Raw genomic sequence first — 16,104 nt, 5'->3', positions numbered from 1 at the left:
GGGCGAAGCCAACACGTGGCCATTACCACCCACTTAAGCCTTAATTTTTTTCTAACTCATCCGTTTAGATGTTATTTAATCTTGAAATTGACAGGTATCCAATATCCATGGCAATGAGGGAAGAGTGCAGCACAACCGCAGTTTTTAGCCGGCTAACAGCACACCTTAGCTTTAGCCTGCCTACCTCCGCAAGCTGGTTAGCTACTGTTAGCTCCAGGTTAGCTCAGTTAGCTCCGAGTTAGCTCTTAGCTACAGGCAGCTCGGAGTTTGATGGGTGTCAACCATCCACCCCCACCTTCACAGTACCCCTCTAAGCTCTACCTCTTTGCCCATTTTTTGATTTTCTGGGAATGACGACATGCATGACGTAGCCAAGATGGCGACAGTTGGAACCGCCCAATGAGCTCTTTAAAAACCTACGGGTGACGTCATGGAGGCTCCGTCCATCTTTTATATACAGTCTATGGTTTCACATTTTTACAATAAAACTATCACATTACAACGTGATAAGGTTCCTTTTTTATTTTGGTGACAGCTCAATGCTTCCATAAGTATAACATGGTGTTTGGTATATATAGTATTACCTAGTTATCATTAAATGACAGGGAATATGGTAATGACTATGATTTTTCTTTTATTATCATTAGCTACGTTTACATAGACAAATATCCAATCGAAATCAATCTGATCAGAGAATTCTGCTGACCTGTTTACATGGACGCTAGATAAAGTGGTCCCATCAGTTGTATTTGCATGATGGACGGATTTAATACGATTGTAACGCTTTTGACATGCGCAGTGCTACCTGAAGAAATGTTTTTTTAAATTATTATTTTGAACCTTTTGACGTCTCACAGCAATGTTAAACTCTTTCAGTGTCTAACAACAACGTTGTTTCCACCACAGTCAAGTTTTGTTTTGCTGCCACCATTGTTCAAGTCTTCCCTGAAATTAATTTCGTCACGTAACCTCCACGTGGTTAAAGCATGTCCAGAAACAACATCCACCACAAAATGACTGGAATAAGTGTAGACGTGATTATTTTTTCCTACTGATCCGGTCGTGAAAAGGTCTAAACCACCCCTCTCAGTTGGATTGAAAAGTTACTACTGCTATTATTATATATTGGTATTACTGTCATTATTATGATGGTTGTCATTAAATTATTATTATTACTGCACAATTTCATTATGATATGTATGTGATGTATATTGTGGTTATTGATAATCAGTGTGGTTTTGGTAAGACAATGATAGATAAATAAATACTTGTCTGATCCAAAAGGAAATGTGAGAATTTTGTATTAATAAGGATTGGGATATAAATAAAATCTCTAAACATGTTTTAAATGGACTTGTACTTATATAGTGCTTTTCCAGTCAGGTTTGACCCCTCAAAGCGTTTTACACTACATATCACATCCACCCATTCACACACACACTCATACCACGACAGGGCTTATAGTAGGCTTGTTTACAGCTACAGTCCCATTCAATTCACCGTAGTCCAATTATCCAATTAAAACAAATCTATTTTATGGTCCACATTAGTCCAATTTATCAGAACTTTGTTACAAGCCAATTAATAAAAATAATTGCCTGGCTATGGGAAGGAGGAAGTTTTGGTTTGAACTGGTTCTGTCTACATGTGTGTAAATGGGTCTATATGTCATCAGGGCCCAGTTGTCAGCTTTGATTTGCTGGGCAGTGTTTTCTGGAGGGGTGGAGGGGGTGTGGGGGGGCAGCAGAGAGAGGTTTATCTGAACACTGCTGTCCTAATCCGGTCTTAGAGGATAGAGGCTTAGTTGGTAGTCAAGGTAGGTTGACCACAGCTTGTCTCAGAGGGAAACAACCTGTTTGGTTCCTGTAAAGTGGTGAATTATTCCTCATATGAGCTCACCTCTGTCTCTGGATCTTTGTCTGATTCCAGCAACCATCTTATGGTCCATTCTGCAGGATAATTAGCAGCTAATCATCTCCACTGACTTCACCTGGAAGCCATCTTAAAGACTGTATGCTACGGGAAGCACTGCTAAACCGAGACCTGCACAGTTGGATTTCACTGGATTTTTCTCCTTTTCTGTTTCTATTTTTACTGAACTTAAAAAATGAAGGACCGACTGGCACAGCTGAAGGAGGTAGATCTCTTACTGCTGGTTTATCTGTCAGGTTTGGGCTTTTCTGTGGAGCACCTGTTGACTACATGGGCCTTCGTACCTGCTGTAATCATTCTGATCAGTCAGGCTGCAGATTTGGCTTAAACTATTACAAATATGAAAGATTAATTTCACTCATGCTAACTGAACAGCAGTGTTTGATGCTAATTTAAAAAATCTGAACGCTCTTAATGAACTTCTATGTTATTACAAAAAACAGAACAAATGGATTAATTAATCCTAAAATTACTACCATTAGCTGGTAGTTAAAGGAGATTATTGTGGGGTTTTAGGATTACAGATGGTTATATATTCATTTAACTTGATAAAGGCTTTATGTGATACACACACACTTTCACAGAAATGATGGTTTTCAGTCAGATGAAGCTTCATCATAAAGATCCAGAACTGAGGGCCAATTCAGGGCCATTTTATTGAATGAAACAGTGATTTTTCTGTCCTGTGTTTGTTCTAGTCCATCACTTGTGTTTTTGAATGTGTGTTTTTAACAGAAGAGCGACGCCGGAGGAGACGACATTGAGGTTCCTGTGGAGAATGAAGCCTTCATGGACGATTTCTTTGCTCAGGTGTTTCCTTCTGTCTGCGTCACTGTGCTTTTCAGAAGACACAAAGATATGTTTCTGACCGTGTGTGTGTGTGTTCAGATTGAGGATATCCGTACCAGCATCGACAAGATTGATGAGAGCGTGACAGAAATAAAGAAACTCTACTCCTCCATCTTGTCGGCCCCCACACCTGACCAGAGTAACACTGCCACTGACTCACACGAATGTCCTGCATGGATTTTTTAGCTCCTCCTGTTTGCTGATTTCCACTCTCTGTTTCAGAAACACAGGATGACGTTGAAGCTCTCACCAACGAGATCAAAAAGTCCGCCAACAACGGCAGAAACAAACTCAAGAGTCAGTATTTTTTCTTCTTTAGTGAAAATGTCAGCTGATGGTGTCATAAGCCGTAACAGACCAGAAAGCTCTAATCCAGCCCTCTACCACGGTTCATGCTGCGTTTATGGTCCTGTTTATTTCTGTGTGTGTACCAGGTATTGAGCGGCAGCTGGAGTCAAATAAAGATGAGAGGGCCTCAGCTGACCTCAGGATACGGAAGTCACAGGTCAGAGATGCAAAGTGATTCATTCAGCTCATATTTCCTTCATATACCGACATATAATCTCACATTAAAGCTCTGAAGCTGACAGCTTCAACCTGCAGGTGACAGAGATCACACTCTTCTATATGATGCATAAGAATCCGAAAACTATGCAGCACATGCTGTTTTTTCTCAAAACAAACAGACATCCTTTCCTAAAGGAAACTAAAAGTGCTAAACAACATTTATTAAACAGAATTGAAAAAAAAAAGTCTAAGCATGTGTAATTTTGTCTCCTGCAGCATGCAATTCTGGCCAAGAAGTTTGTGGAGGTGATGACAAAATACAACGAGGCTCAGGTTGACTTCAGAGACAAGAGCAAAGGACGAATCGCCCGCCAGCTGGAGATCAGTGAGTTACTGATGCGCTGTGTAAAGTCAGTCCTCAAGGGTACTGCAGGTTTTAGATGTTTTCCTGCTCAACACACCTGATTCAAATCAAATGGATTTAATAGCCTATCAAGTTCTGCACAATAATTCATTTGTTTGAATCAGGTATGTTGGAGCAGGGAAACTTCTAAAACTTGCAGAATGAGGGCCAAGGATCCCCACCACTGCTCTAGGGAAAAGTCACAGTCCTGCAGGTTTTGGTTGTTTCCTGCTGCAGTACAGCTGAATCAGATTAATAGGTCAACATGCTTGGCATTTCATTTGAAATAAATTTGTTGGAGCAGAGAAACTTCTAAAACCTGCAGGACTGTAGCCTTCAAGGACCCGAGTTGCCCGTCCCTGCTCTAAGCAAGTCCTTCCCAACCTGGGGTCTCCAAAGACCACAAGGGGTCCACAAGGTTTTGACGTACAGAGGCTGCGTGACTGCCATCACAATCTGCTATAATAATACAGTGAAAAACTCATTGTTTGCATTTTTTCTGTTTATGAGCAATTACATTGTTTTTTTAGTTGACGTCACCTCTGTTGTTGTGTCCCTTGTGACCTTCAGTAAAAGTGTAGCCGGAATATAATAAAAAATAAATAAATAAATAAAAAAAAATCAGTGTATATCAACATCTGCTTGTGTTTATTTTGCGGGTAATGATTCTTTTTGTAATTAAATTGATTGTTTAATTGAAATCAGGTTACTCACATTACATGAGTAACCCTCAACCGGTTAAACAGATGATTCTCTCACTATGAAAAGCAATGGTGCGATGATGTGAGCATGAACATCTGGACAACAGGACAACAGGGAGAGCCGAGTAGATTCCACCTTTTACTGAATCCTGGTCATTTATCTGACTTGCTGTGAAACTCAAAGGCTCAGCAGTGTTACAAGATATAAAACTATTATCTAATTAAAACAAAACTAAAGACTTACCATTGTAAAGTAATTAATTAGATATTTTTTAATATTCATGTTGATGTTTAAATTGCATTTATTTCTCTCGTTAAATTTGGTTTTTATAATATTTTGTGATTGTTATTTGAGGTGCCAGTGTTGTAGTGTCCCCAGTGCTGTTTGTGAGGGTGAGGACAACACGTGCGTGTATGATGTTACATGTGTGTGTGGCTATATGTCATGCCTGTGTGTGTACTGTATGTGTGACTAGTTTTTGCTCTGAATATCTTGATGGGTTAAGATACTGTAGTTTTTTTTTTGTTTGTTTGTTTTTTTCTAATGTGAAACACTGTTGCAATTTGTTTTGCACGAAAAGTGTTTTATAAATAGTTTGATTAATTGATGGATTGAAAGGCTTTTATTTTTCTAAGGATATTTAATATTTCTGAATCTCATACATGCTTTGTGTGCTCTCTAGTATTCTAAAGGGGATGATCATTTCAAAAACGATTAATTGTTGTGATTTTAACTTCCAAACTGTTTCCACTTGCACTGCTGAAAGAAGTTTGACCAACACTTCTCTAGATTGACAGAAGACGATGTGATCATAGTACAGCCTGACGTGGAACTTAAATTATTAGCAGTCAGTCTAACAGATGCAGCTTGATGCAGACGATCATTTTATCAGCACATTTCATTGTCAGATATTTTTGAAATACATAATTCACTAATATCAATGTAGCAGGAACTGTCGTCCCACTGGATTATAAACCATCACTTTTCACAAAGAAGTCTACTGAATGTAAGGAAAGACGATCATAGGTGATTTTATTTTGAAACCTCTATCCCATAAAAGGTGGGATGTAAAATGTAAATAAAACCAGAAATCAATGATTTCCAAATCTCATAAAATGATATTTTATTCCCAGAAGAACATGAAGATATGTAGAAGCTCATTTTGAATCTGATGGCAGCAACACGTCAGAAAATAGTAGTTCCAGGGTGACGTTCAGCGTGGTGTAAAAAGTAGTTCCAGAGTGACGTTCAGTGTGGTGTAAAAAGTAGTTCCAGAGTGACGTTCAGTGTGGTGTAAAAAGTAGTTCCAGGGTGACGTTCAGCGTGGTGTAAAAAGTAGTTCCAGGGTGACGTTCAGCTCGGTGTAAAATGTAGTTCCAGAGTGATGTTCAGCGTGGTGTAAAAAGTAGTTCCAGGGTGATGTTCAGCACGGTGTAAAAAGTAGTTCCAGGGTGACTTTCAGCGTGGTGTAAAAAGTAGTTCTAGGGTGATGTTCAGCGTGGTGTAAAAAGTAGTTCCAGGGTGATGTTCAGCACACTGTAAAAAGTAGTTCCAGGGTGTAAAAAGTAGTTCCAGGGTGAGGTTCAGCATGGTGTAAAAAGTAGTTCCAGGGTGATGTTCAGTGTAGTGTAAAAAGTAGTTCCAGGGTGACTTTCAGCGTGGTGTAAAAAGTAGTTTCAGGGTGATGTTCAGCACGGTGTAAAAAGTAGTTCCATGGTGATGTTCAGCACACTGTAAAAAGTAGTTCCATGGTGTAAAAAGTAGTTCCATGGTGAGGGTCAGCATGGTGTAAAAAGTAGTTCCAGGGTGATGTTCAGTGTAGTGTAAAAAGTAGTTCCAGGGTGACGTTCAGCGTGGTGTAAAAAGTAGTTCCAGGGTGATGTTCAGCATGGTGTAAAAAGTAGTTCCAGGGTGTAAAAAGTAGTTCCATGGTGAGGTTCAGCACGCTGTAAAAAGTAGTTCTAGGGTGTAAAAAGTAGTTCAATGGTGACGTTCAGCATGGTGTAAAAAGTAGTTTCAGGGTTATGTTCAGCATGGTGTAAAAAAGTAGTTCCAGGGTGATGTTTAGCATGGTGTAAAAAGTAGTTCCAGGGTTCAGCGTGGTACAGCATCCCTTCTTCTGTTAACAACTGTCTGGAAACGTCTGGGAATTGAGGAGACCAGTTGCTGGAGTTTCAGGAGAGGAATGTTGTCCCATTCTGGTCTGATGCAGGATTCTAGCTGCTCTACAGTCCTGGACCTTGGTTGCTGGATTTCTGCTTCCGTGATGCTCCAGATGTTGTGTATTGGTGAAAGGTCTGGACTGCAGGCAGGCTAGTTCAGCAGCCGGACTCTTCTCCTGTGAAGCCATGCTGCTGTGATGGATGCAGGATGTGGATGTGGTCTTGCTGAAATCTGCAAGGCCTTTCCTGAAAGAGATGTTGTCTGGATGGGAGCAGATGTTGCTCTAAAACCTCCATGTTCTTTTCAGCATTGATGGAGCTTCACAGATGTCGAAGCTGCCCACACCATAGGCACTAATCCAGCCCCCATACCACCAGGGATGCAGCTTTTCACCTGTCCACTGATAACAAGCTGGAAGCCCCCTCTCCTCTTTAGTCTGCAAGACACACTGGCCCTACTTTCCAGAAACTAGTTTACTTTTTCAACAGTTTTCCTTTTTGCTTCAGACCATTTCAAGTGAGCTTTGGTCCAGAGAAGATTTCGGCATTTCTGGATCCTGTTCACATCTGGCTTCTTCTTTGCATGATGGAGCTTTAACCTGCATTTGTGGATTTCATGGTGAACTGTGTTCAGTGATGTCTGGAAGTCTTCCTGAGTCCATGCAGTGGTTTACAGCAGATAATCATGTCTGCTTTTAATGCAGTGCTGCCTGAGACCCCCTAGATCACCAGCATCCAGTTTTGACAGCCTTGTCCCACCCCCCACAGAGATTCCTTCTGATTCTCTGAATCTGTGGATGATATTTTTTACTGTAGATGGGGGATATTCAAATTCTTTTTCTCAAATTGTTCCACAGCTTTTTGACAGTTTGTCTCAGATTGGTGAAGCTCTGTCCATCTTTCCATCTGAAAGACTCTGCCTCTCGCAAATACTTCTTTTATACCCAGTCATGTTACTGACCTGTTGACATTTAACCTGGTTAGTTGTCAAATGCTCCTCCAGTTGTTTTTTATTTGTATCAGTTATTTTTCCAGCCTTTTGTTGCTCCTGTTCAGTCTTTTTACAGACGTGTTGCTGCCATCAGATTCAGAATGAGCTCATATTTTCTCTGAAAATGTTTCAGTTTCAACCTCTGACATGTTGTTTATGTTCTACTGAGAATAAAATGTGAGTTGATGAGATTTGGAAATCACTGGATTCTGGTTTTATTTTACACAAAATCCCAGCTTCTCTGGAAATGCGGTTTGAAACAAACGTGTTTTAGTTTAAAGTGATACACACTGTAATACCGTGTTCACAAAAATCTGTTTATTTTCAACTCCTCAATAACTATTGTGCACATCCTCCACAGCTGGAAAAGCAACAACTGATGAGGAGCTGGAGGAGATGCTGGAGGGAGGAAATTCTGCCGTGTTCACTGCTGGGGTGAGACTTACCATATGCACACAGAATGGACACAAAATACATAAACACATAAAAAACTGTCCATCGTAGACTGGTTCATTATGGAAAATAAATCTGTGACTGTTTTTTTAATGATCATTGAAGTCCAGATTCATCAGGAGGTGATGAGGAGGACACCTTCCTCTTTATGAGCAAAAACACCAACAAGCATCACCCTTGTCAGTTTGAAATAATAATGAACAATAATTGTAACTTTATTAATCCTGATTGGGAATTCATCCTCTCCATGTCTAGATTTGATAGAGATGCGTAGGGTGCCATGTTTCGGTGCCTAGGGGGATTAAGGGCCTTGCTCAAGGGCCCACATGGTTCACTTCCAGACCGACCCCTGCAACCACTGCGCCACCACTCCCCTCCCACCAGGGAGCGTGCTTGTTGTGTTTGTTGAAAGTTTACATTTAAATAAGAATAAGCTAAAACTTTTTAACAAAACTAGATACATATTGACACACAGAACACGTTTTTCAGCAGGAAACATCAAATGTTTGTAAACCAGTAAACAGCCTGGGAACGGTCTTCAACAGCTTGCTCAGGGACATATAATCCATAAAAGTTCAAGTCCTGGATTTACATATGGCCCCTTCAAGTGTACAAAATCCCCCTGTTGTTGTGGAAGATCAGCAAGTTCCTCTGCAGGTGGGTGGATCTACCCGATAGTCCAATAGTGCTGGTGGAGGTGGTTCTCGGTAACAGCTGGTCCAACAGGAAGTGAGAACAACATGGCATATCACCAGATCCCCTCCAGGGAGGCTGGACATGCTGGGGCCAAGTTCTGATGAGACAAAATTGAACATATCAAGTTTCTGGTCCAGTCTATGTATAATGTGCTCCCAGGGCCAGTGAGTCTTCACTGCTTGACCTTATCTCCGGGACTCAGACTTCTGGTCTGGAGCTGCCACATCCTCAGCTGCTGCCCGGAGGCTCTGGGAGAGGACTGCCGTCGATATTGCCTCAGCCAGGTCCCCCTACAATCACCTGGTTTATCTACTCATCCAGTGGCTGCACCGAACAGCGGAAAACATCCAGATTACCCACTTCATCAGGCTGGAGAGATGGCCAAATCACATGATTCTAATTTAATTTATTATTAGTTTATAACAATTAGATTTTAAATGCTGTTAATAAAACAATGTGATAGGAACTTAAATAGAGGAGTGTGTTTATGAACAAAGTTTTTATAGTTATGACTTTTATGTGGGATGTTATATGTTTAATTATATTTGCACTTTTGCCATTCAACTGTATTTATTTGTTTACCTGTCCTGAGACTCCAGATTGAAATTAGTCTTGGCTAAATCTGGTATAATCCATCTTCTCTCCTCTGAGATGAATGTTTTTGTTGATAGACTCTAACAAATAAAAGTATTCATGAACATGAAAAGGCTCCAGCAGGTCTCCTAACAGCACCCAGTGACTGGCAGCTTATGGGAAAACTTCAGTTACTTCAGCTCATTACAATATGAGCCATATATGCTGAGATGGTGGGTAGCTACCACAGACATGGGTGGAAGACCTGCTGCCTGCCGGTTACAGGTGGCTGGAGAGGATGTAGGGAGGTTTTATTATTTTCTGAAAAATATCAGGAATTTTTCTTCATTTTCACTCCGACCTTTTCTCATGTCTTCATCTGTTTTCCATTTGTTAGATCACAGAGTCTAAGATCAACCAGCAGGCCCTCAATGAGATTGAAGCTCGCCATAAAGACATCATGAGGCTGGAAAGCAGCATCAAAGAGCTCCATGACATGTTTGTTGATATCGCCATGCTGGTTGAGAACCAGGTACACACACAACCATAACACCTGAGGACTATGTAGCGACAAGCACCAAATCTCTTTGTTATATCCCCGCTGTTACAGCCTGATTTGTTTAAAATAAATCCTGTTATTGCCATTATACTAACTGTTTAGCCGATACACACCTTTCATGAAGCAGAGTTCTGTTTAATAAATATTTATTTGTATAGTACCATTATCATTTACATTTCATTTCATTTAAATTAATTTACTGGAAAAATGGCGGAAAATATTCATCTACATCACTGTGTGCTGCACTTAACTCAGGTTTCAGTTTTGCATTTTGTTGTTATATTATGAAACAGATGTGAGCCCACGTTCACACCTTTCTTTGAGCGGCATCAGGAATGAAAGCTGTGACGTTTCCCCTGTTCCTTCAATAACCGGTCGACTTTCATTAGCTGAAAGAACACACACACACACACACACACACACACACACACACACACACACACACACACACACACACACACACACACCGCTCTCAGTATAAACAGGAAACTGAAGGTCACAAACAGGCTCCACATGTGATCCATCTCCATGCTGTTCTCTCCTCGCTAGGGCGGCATGATTGACAGGATTGAGAGTAACATGGATCAGTCAGTAGGCTTCGTGGAGAGAGCCGTGGCCGACACCAAGAAGGCTGCCAAGTTCCAGCAGGAGGCCCGCAGGGTGAGTCGCACTCAGGAGGACAGAACCAATCAGAGAGGAGAAGCAGGATGGTATTAATGGGGGTAATGATGGTGGTAATGGTAGTAATGATGATGATGATGATAGTGGTAATGATTATGATAATTGTAGTGATGATGATGGTGGTAATGGTGATGATGATTGTGGTAGTATTAATGGTGGTAATGATGATGGTGATGATTATGATATTGGTGATGATGGTAGTGATGATGATGGTGGTGGTGATGATGATTGTGGTGATGATGATGATGGTAGTGATGATGATGATTGTGGTAGTATTGATGGTGGTGATGATGGTGGTAGTGATGATGGTGGTGATGATGATGGTGGTGATGATGGTGATGGTGATGATGATGATGATGATGATTGTGATGATGGTGATAATGGTGATGATGATAGTGGGGGTGATGGTGATGATGATTGTGATAGTGATAGTATTAATGGTGGTGATGCTGATGGTAGTGGTGATGATGGTGATGATGATGGTGATGATGGTGATGATGGTGATGATGATGATAATGGTAGTGATGATGATGATTGTGGTAGTATTGATGGTGGTGATGATGGTGATGATGATGATGATGATGATGATGGTGGTGATGATGGCGATGGTGATGGTGATGATTGTGGTAGTATCGATGGTGGAGATGATGATGGTGGTGATGATGATGATTGTGGTAGTATTGATGGTGGAGATGATGATGGTGGTGGTGATGATGGTGATGATGATGGTAATGATGATGGTGATGATGATGGTAGTGGTGATGATGATGATGATGGTGGTGATGATGGTGGTGATGATGATGGTAATGATGGTAGTGGTGATGATGATGATGATGGTGGTGATGATGGTGGTGATGATGATGGTGATGATGATGGTAGTGGTGATGATGATGATGATGGTGATGATGATGGTGGTGATGATGATGGTAATGATGGTAGTGGTGATGATGATGATGATGGTGGTGATGATGATGGTGATGATGATGGTAGTGGTGATGATGATGATGATGGTGATGATGATGGTGGTGATGATGATGGTAATGATGGTAGTGGTGATGATGATGATGATGGTGGTGATGATGATGATGATGGTGATGATGATGGTGGTGATGATGATGGTAATGATGGTAGTGGTGATGATGATGATGATGGTGGTGATGATGATGGTGATGATGATGGTAGTGGTGATGATGATGATGATGGTGATGATGATGGTGGTGATGATGATGGTAATGATGGTAGTGGTGATGGTGGATGTATTGATGACCTGTAAAAACTCCATGACTACTGAAAAAAGACGGTGAAGATGTTTTTCTATATCATGCTGAGTCATCAGTCTCCTTATTCTAGATATATTCTTCAGGTGGTAAAAAGGCCGATTTGGTTCAGTCTTTTGTTTTTTATTGCTGACAGAAGCTGGACACTCATTTTTAAATGTTCGTTTTTGTTTCCAAACACAAGGATTTTAGTTTTATCTTCATTTAGCTGAAGAAAATTCTGACACATCCACATACTCATTTGACTGAGACATACTTTAAAATAGAGTGTCCTGTTGAGACACAAATATAGATTTAAATTCAATTATTAAATTCTTTTTTGTATATGTTTGGAAAATAATTTTTAATTAAAGCTATAATCAATAATTTAACAATATTTTAACACTCACAGACACAAACAATCAATCTTGACGCCCTCTGGTGGCCATGTTGCTCCATAACATAGCAAGAATTTCCTCCATCTGCCTACAGTAAGGAAAACAGCTGATTCTGACTTTAAATAATAATTATTTAAAACGTCAAAAAGTTATATTAAATTAAATCAATAGATCTGATGCAACTTTAAAAAAAAATACTACTGAAATCAAATCAATGTAGTGTTTAATATTTGCCATCACAGACTCTAATCACTACCAAGGTCCCTTCTCTCTATTATTTATTATATGGAAAATATTTCTTTTCTTTTTCATTTTTTTTGACAAATAATTAAATAATTCAGATAATTAAACTGGCATTTAAAGGTTTAAAATCCTGAAAATTATTTAATGTGTGGTACTTTTGAGCAAGTCAGAAGTTTTAAAGTGATTTATGTGGAAAAAAGCTTAAAAACTGTGAATGTGTGATGATTATTTCGCAGTGTTGCAGTGTCAGCAGAAGGTGAAGGAAATGCTTTACAAACCATTTTCCAAGAAAACTTAGACCCTTTCATTATGTCTTTCATAAAATCCTTGGTGCATTATTTCCTGGATCCAGTTCATGATTTGAACGATCCGAGCAACCAAACCCATTCTGGTCTGCTGGTTGACCTGATGAGGTGCATGTGATGTCGTGTGAAAACCATTAATACGACCGGCTGTGTGGGTCAGGGGATTAGCAGGAGGTGGCAGCAGGTCAGCAGAGGTGATGCTGCGTCTGAAGTGCCCACGTCCACAGTGACGCGTCTTCTTCTGCCATGTGACTGAGCTGAAAACTTGAGAGCAGAGCTGAAGCTTTCATTCAGGGCGCTGTGTGGTTTATTCAGAGTCATGAGGTAGAAAATATCATCAAAATAAGTCTGAAATTCAGGGATCTCAAACATGAGTCCTCAGGGGAGGGAAACATCTAAAACCTGCTGGACAGTGACCCCCCGAGGACCAGAGTTTAAGATCCCTGCTTTATCAGTTTTATATGTTTTTATCTCCTCAAGCCTAAACTATTGCAACAGCCTTTTTACATGTCTCACCTAAAAATCTAATAATCAATTCAGATACCAGAATTTTTACCAGAACCATGAAATTAAACCACAGTACTCCCATTTTAGCCTCTTTGGCTCCCTGTATGTTTCAGAAAGTGGCCTTTCGCCCTCCCATTTATCAGACCTTTTACAACATGAGCTTGTTAGAAGTTTGAGATCCTCTGACTGAGGATTTTTATTTATCACAGAGGTTCGATTGAAGACCAGAGGTGACTTTTGCTTCTAAAGCCCCAAAACGAGCTGCCAGAGGAAATCTGGTCAGTGGAGTCAGTGTCACATTTTAAATCTTCTTCTTAGAACATACTTTTATCTGAGAGCTTTGCTGATTTTATCTGATTATATTTATTGAGTTAATTATTATTCAACACTTTTCTTTCTATTGTGTTGTTTTTAAAGTTATTTGACTTCATTTTATTGCTGTGTGAAGCACTTTATAATGTTTGTTTATAAAAGTGCCATATAAATAAAGTTATTATTATTATTATTATTATTATTGTTATTATTATTTTTATTATTATTATTATTGTTGTTGTTATTGTTATTATTATTATTATTATTAACAGCATCCCTGCAAATAGTCTCCTCCATCTGTAGGCTAGCCCTGGTACTCTGGTCCAACATGATGCATACTGTCTACTCTGTAGAACTGACAGTACCATGGGAGGAGGCCACTGATGAGGCCTGTGAGAGGCAAATGCTGCGTTACAGAACAGCAAGGCTGGAGAGCGACAGTCCACCCAGCGGAGGTTGGCTGCCTCGGCTTCATCGCAACATCTACCTTTAAACTCCTTAAAGACTTGGAGAACTGTGGTTAAGTTCTGAACCACATCATCAGGGAAATATCGGGGACTGCTCAGGTCATTGTGGACCAGGAGGAAATACTCTAGTTGGGCTTCAAGAAGTTAGGGACTCACACCCAGGTCTGATCGGTCTGTGGTGGGCCTGACTCAGTAGAGTGTGTATTATGAGTAAAAAGCCGAAACACTTGATGATGTTGGCGTACACAACAGAAGACGTGTCCCTTGCTTGTACTGATGGAGGACACCTGGGGTAAATTTTGTGCAGAGGACCTTAGAAAAGGAAAATGAGATATTCCATCATGTCATATGCTTTGAAATGACAGGAAACAGGAAGCATCACATGTCAAAGGAAACTGCACAGCTTGGTCCTTCTAACAAAGCAAAGCACAGGTGGTGAAATGATCCTGATAATACCCTAGACCCACAGGTTTATTAAATGTTAATGGCCAGCTGGTCTGGGTCAGCGGGTTACTGACTGGGATCTTACTCAGCTTTGGATTTGAAAGGAAAGTCGTCATATTTAACATCCTCTCTCTTCCCGTCTTTCTCTTCTCCAGAAACAAATGATGATCTTCTGCTGCTGTGTGATTCTGTCCATCATCCTCGGCTCGTTTGTCTACAGCTTCATTAAATAGAGGAAACTGCATGAGGCCCCCATCGGCAGGGTCCACAGATGGGACCGAACAGAAGTGCTCTCATGTGGTTGTGGACTCAATCTCAGGTCATTTCACTTCACAGAAATAAGGGCTGCCCATATCTGCATTCATACTCAGCTAGTTTAGTTTAGGTCATGAAAACTTTAATAACCCTGTTTCTAAAATCATTCAAATGAACTGAAGAAAATCCTCCCTCCTGTCCTAAAATGTCTCAGAAGACATGCTTTGACACAAATCCAACTCTTTCAGTTATAGGATGAAGTCAACATCCATGGACAGCTGCAGAGTCATTTAAAGTGAGAGAAGAGACAACAAGGAATTAAAGATAAAATTAAAGACTTTTTCCTGCAGAATAATCCAACTGTGGTTTGTTTAAACATCACTTAACCAACGGACCAATCAAAGGGTGACCATTAAAGCTTCATGCATGTATAAAATATATTAGAGTGGGTTTCAATAGACAGCATCTGCTGCTACAGCACAATGACTGCTGCAGTACTTAGGTTTAATTGTGTGGCATTAGGCTCAGTGTTGGTTAATGTTGGTGTATATGTGTAGGAGTATTTACTCTCCAACGCTCAATCTGCAGCACATCTGACCAGCTGGGTGGTCACCAAAATATTCCCAATTCACTGTCCAGAGACTGTGGAAAAGCACAGGAAATGTGTCCACCAACCTGCCCGAGCAGACTATTCCATCAACTCTCAATTCCATGTTTGTTCGCTTTTTCTAAATCAGCTAGAGTTTACTTCTTACAGCTCTGACAACTCTGAATTATAATCAGGATCTTCCTTCAGCACACCAAAAAGAAGACAAGCCAAACAAAGAAACTGAGTTGATAGTGGTGTATCAGACCGCTACACAGCACTTCATGGAGTTTGTATCGTAAGTATTGAAACAGCTTTTGTTTTTCTTGTGTACATTTGTCTGTGTGTCCTATAATATGGAAACATACTGTGCCAATACTTATGCTATCAACTGCATCTAATTCATAGCGTTCATACATTGTGGATATTTCATGTGCTGTGAGTGTGTGTGGGCCTTTTATTCAAACGCGTTTTCATTTCTGTGAAGAAACAGAGTCAATGATGTTCTAGTTAAACTCGTTTAGATTTAATGTTGAACTCACAAGAGGAAAAAGCAAAAATAGACAGGTTACATCCCAACAATAGGTTTTAATTTTGAGTGTGAGATGATAAATGGAAATAAACCCTGTCCTGCCTTCAGGCTCTTTTATTGCTTGCTTTAGCTCCTTGAGTTTTGTTTTCATTACAAAGATCTACTTCATTTTTGATATTTCTATGTGTGCTTCCCATCTTTTTTACAGGACAGCTGTATTAAATCTTGGTATGATCCTTGTTAGTCTTTTACATTTCCTAAGTTCCATAAGTTCCTCACTGACTAATGGGC

General features: G+C 40.2%; 1 protein-coding gene across 1 annotated transcript; it reads left to right on the top strand.

Moving 5' to 3' along the window:
- Positions 1 to 1,925: 1,925 nt before the first annotated feature.
- On the top strand, positions 1,926 to 16,066 carry zgc:165520 (uncharacterized protein LOC571872 homolog). The gene is made up of 10 exons (XM_041984289.1): positions 1,926 to 2,137; positions 2,668 to 2,742; positions 2,821 to 2,920; positions 3,004 to 3,078; positions 3,216 to 3,286; positions 3,565 to 3,673; positions 7,908 to 7,981; positions 9,666 to 9,800; positions 10,377 to 10,487; positions 14,596 to 16,066. Exons 1-10 carry the CDS (start codon positions 2,108 to 2,110, stop codon positions 14,671 to 14,673), a joined length of 858 nt encoding a protein of 285 aa, XP_041840223.1. The 5' UTR covers positions 1,926 to 2,107; the 3' UTR covers positions 14,674 to 16,066.
- Positions 16,067 to 16,104: the final 38 nt, after the last annotated feature.

This window comes from Melanotaenia boesemani, chromosome 4, assembly GCF_017639745.1.
Source record: "Melanotaenia boesemani isolate fMelBoe1 chromosome 4, fMelBoe1.pri, whole genome shotgun sequence".
Lineage (NCBI taxonomy): Eukaryota > Metazoa > Chordata > Actinopteri > Atheriniformes > Melanotaeniidae > Melanotaenia > Melanotaenia boesemani.
The sequence above is the reverse complement of the archived record's forward strand: the minus strand, read 5'-3'. Positions and strand labels throughout refer to the sequence as shown.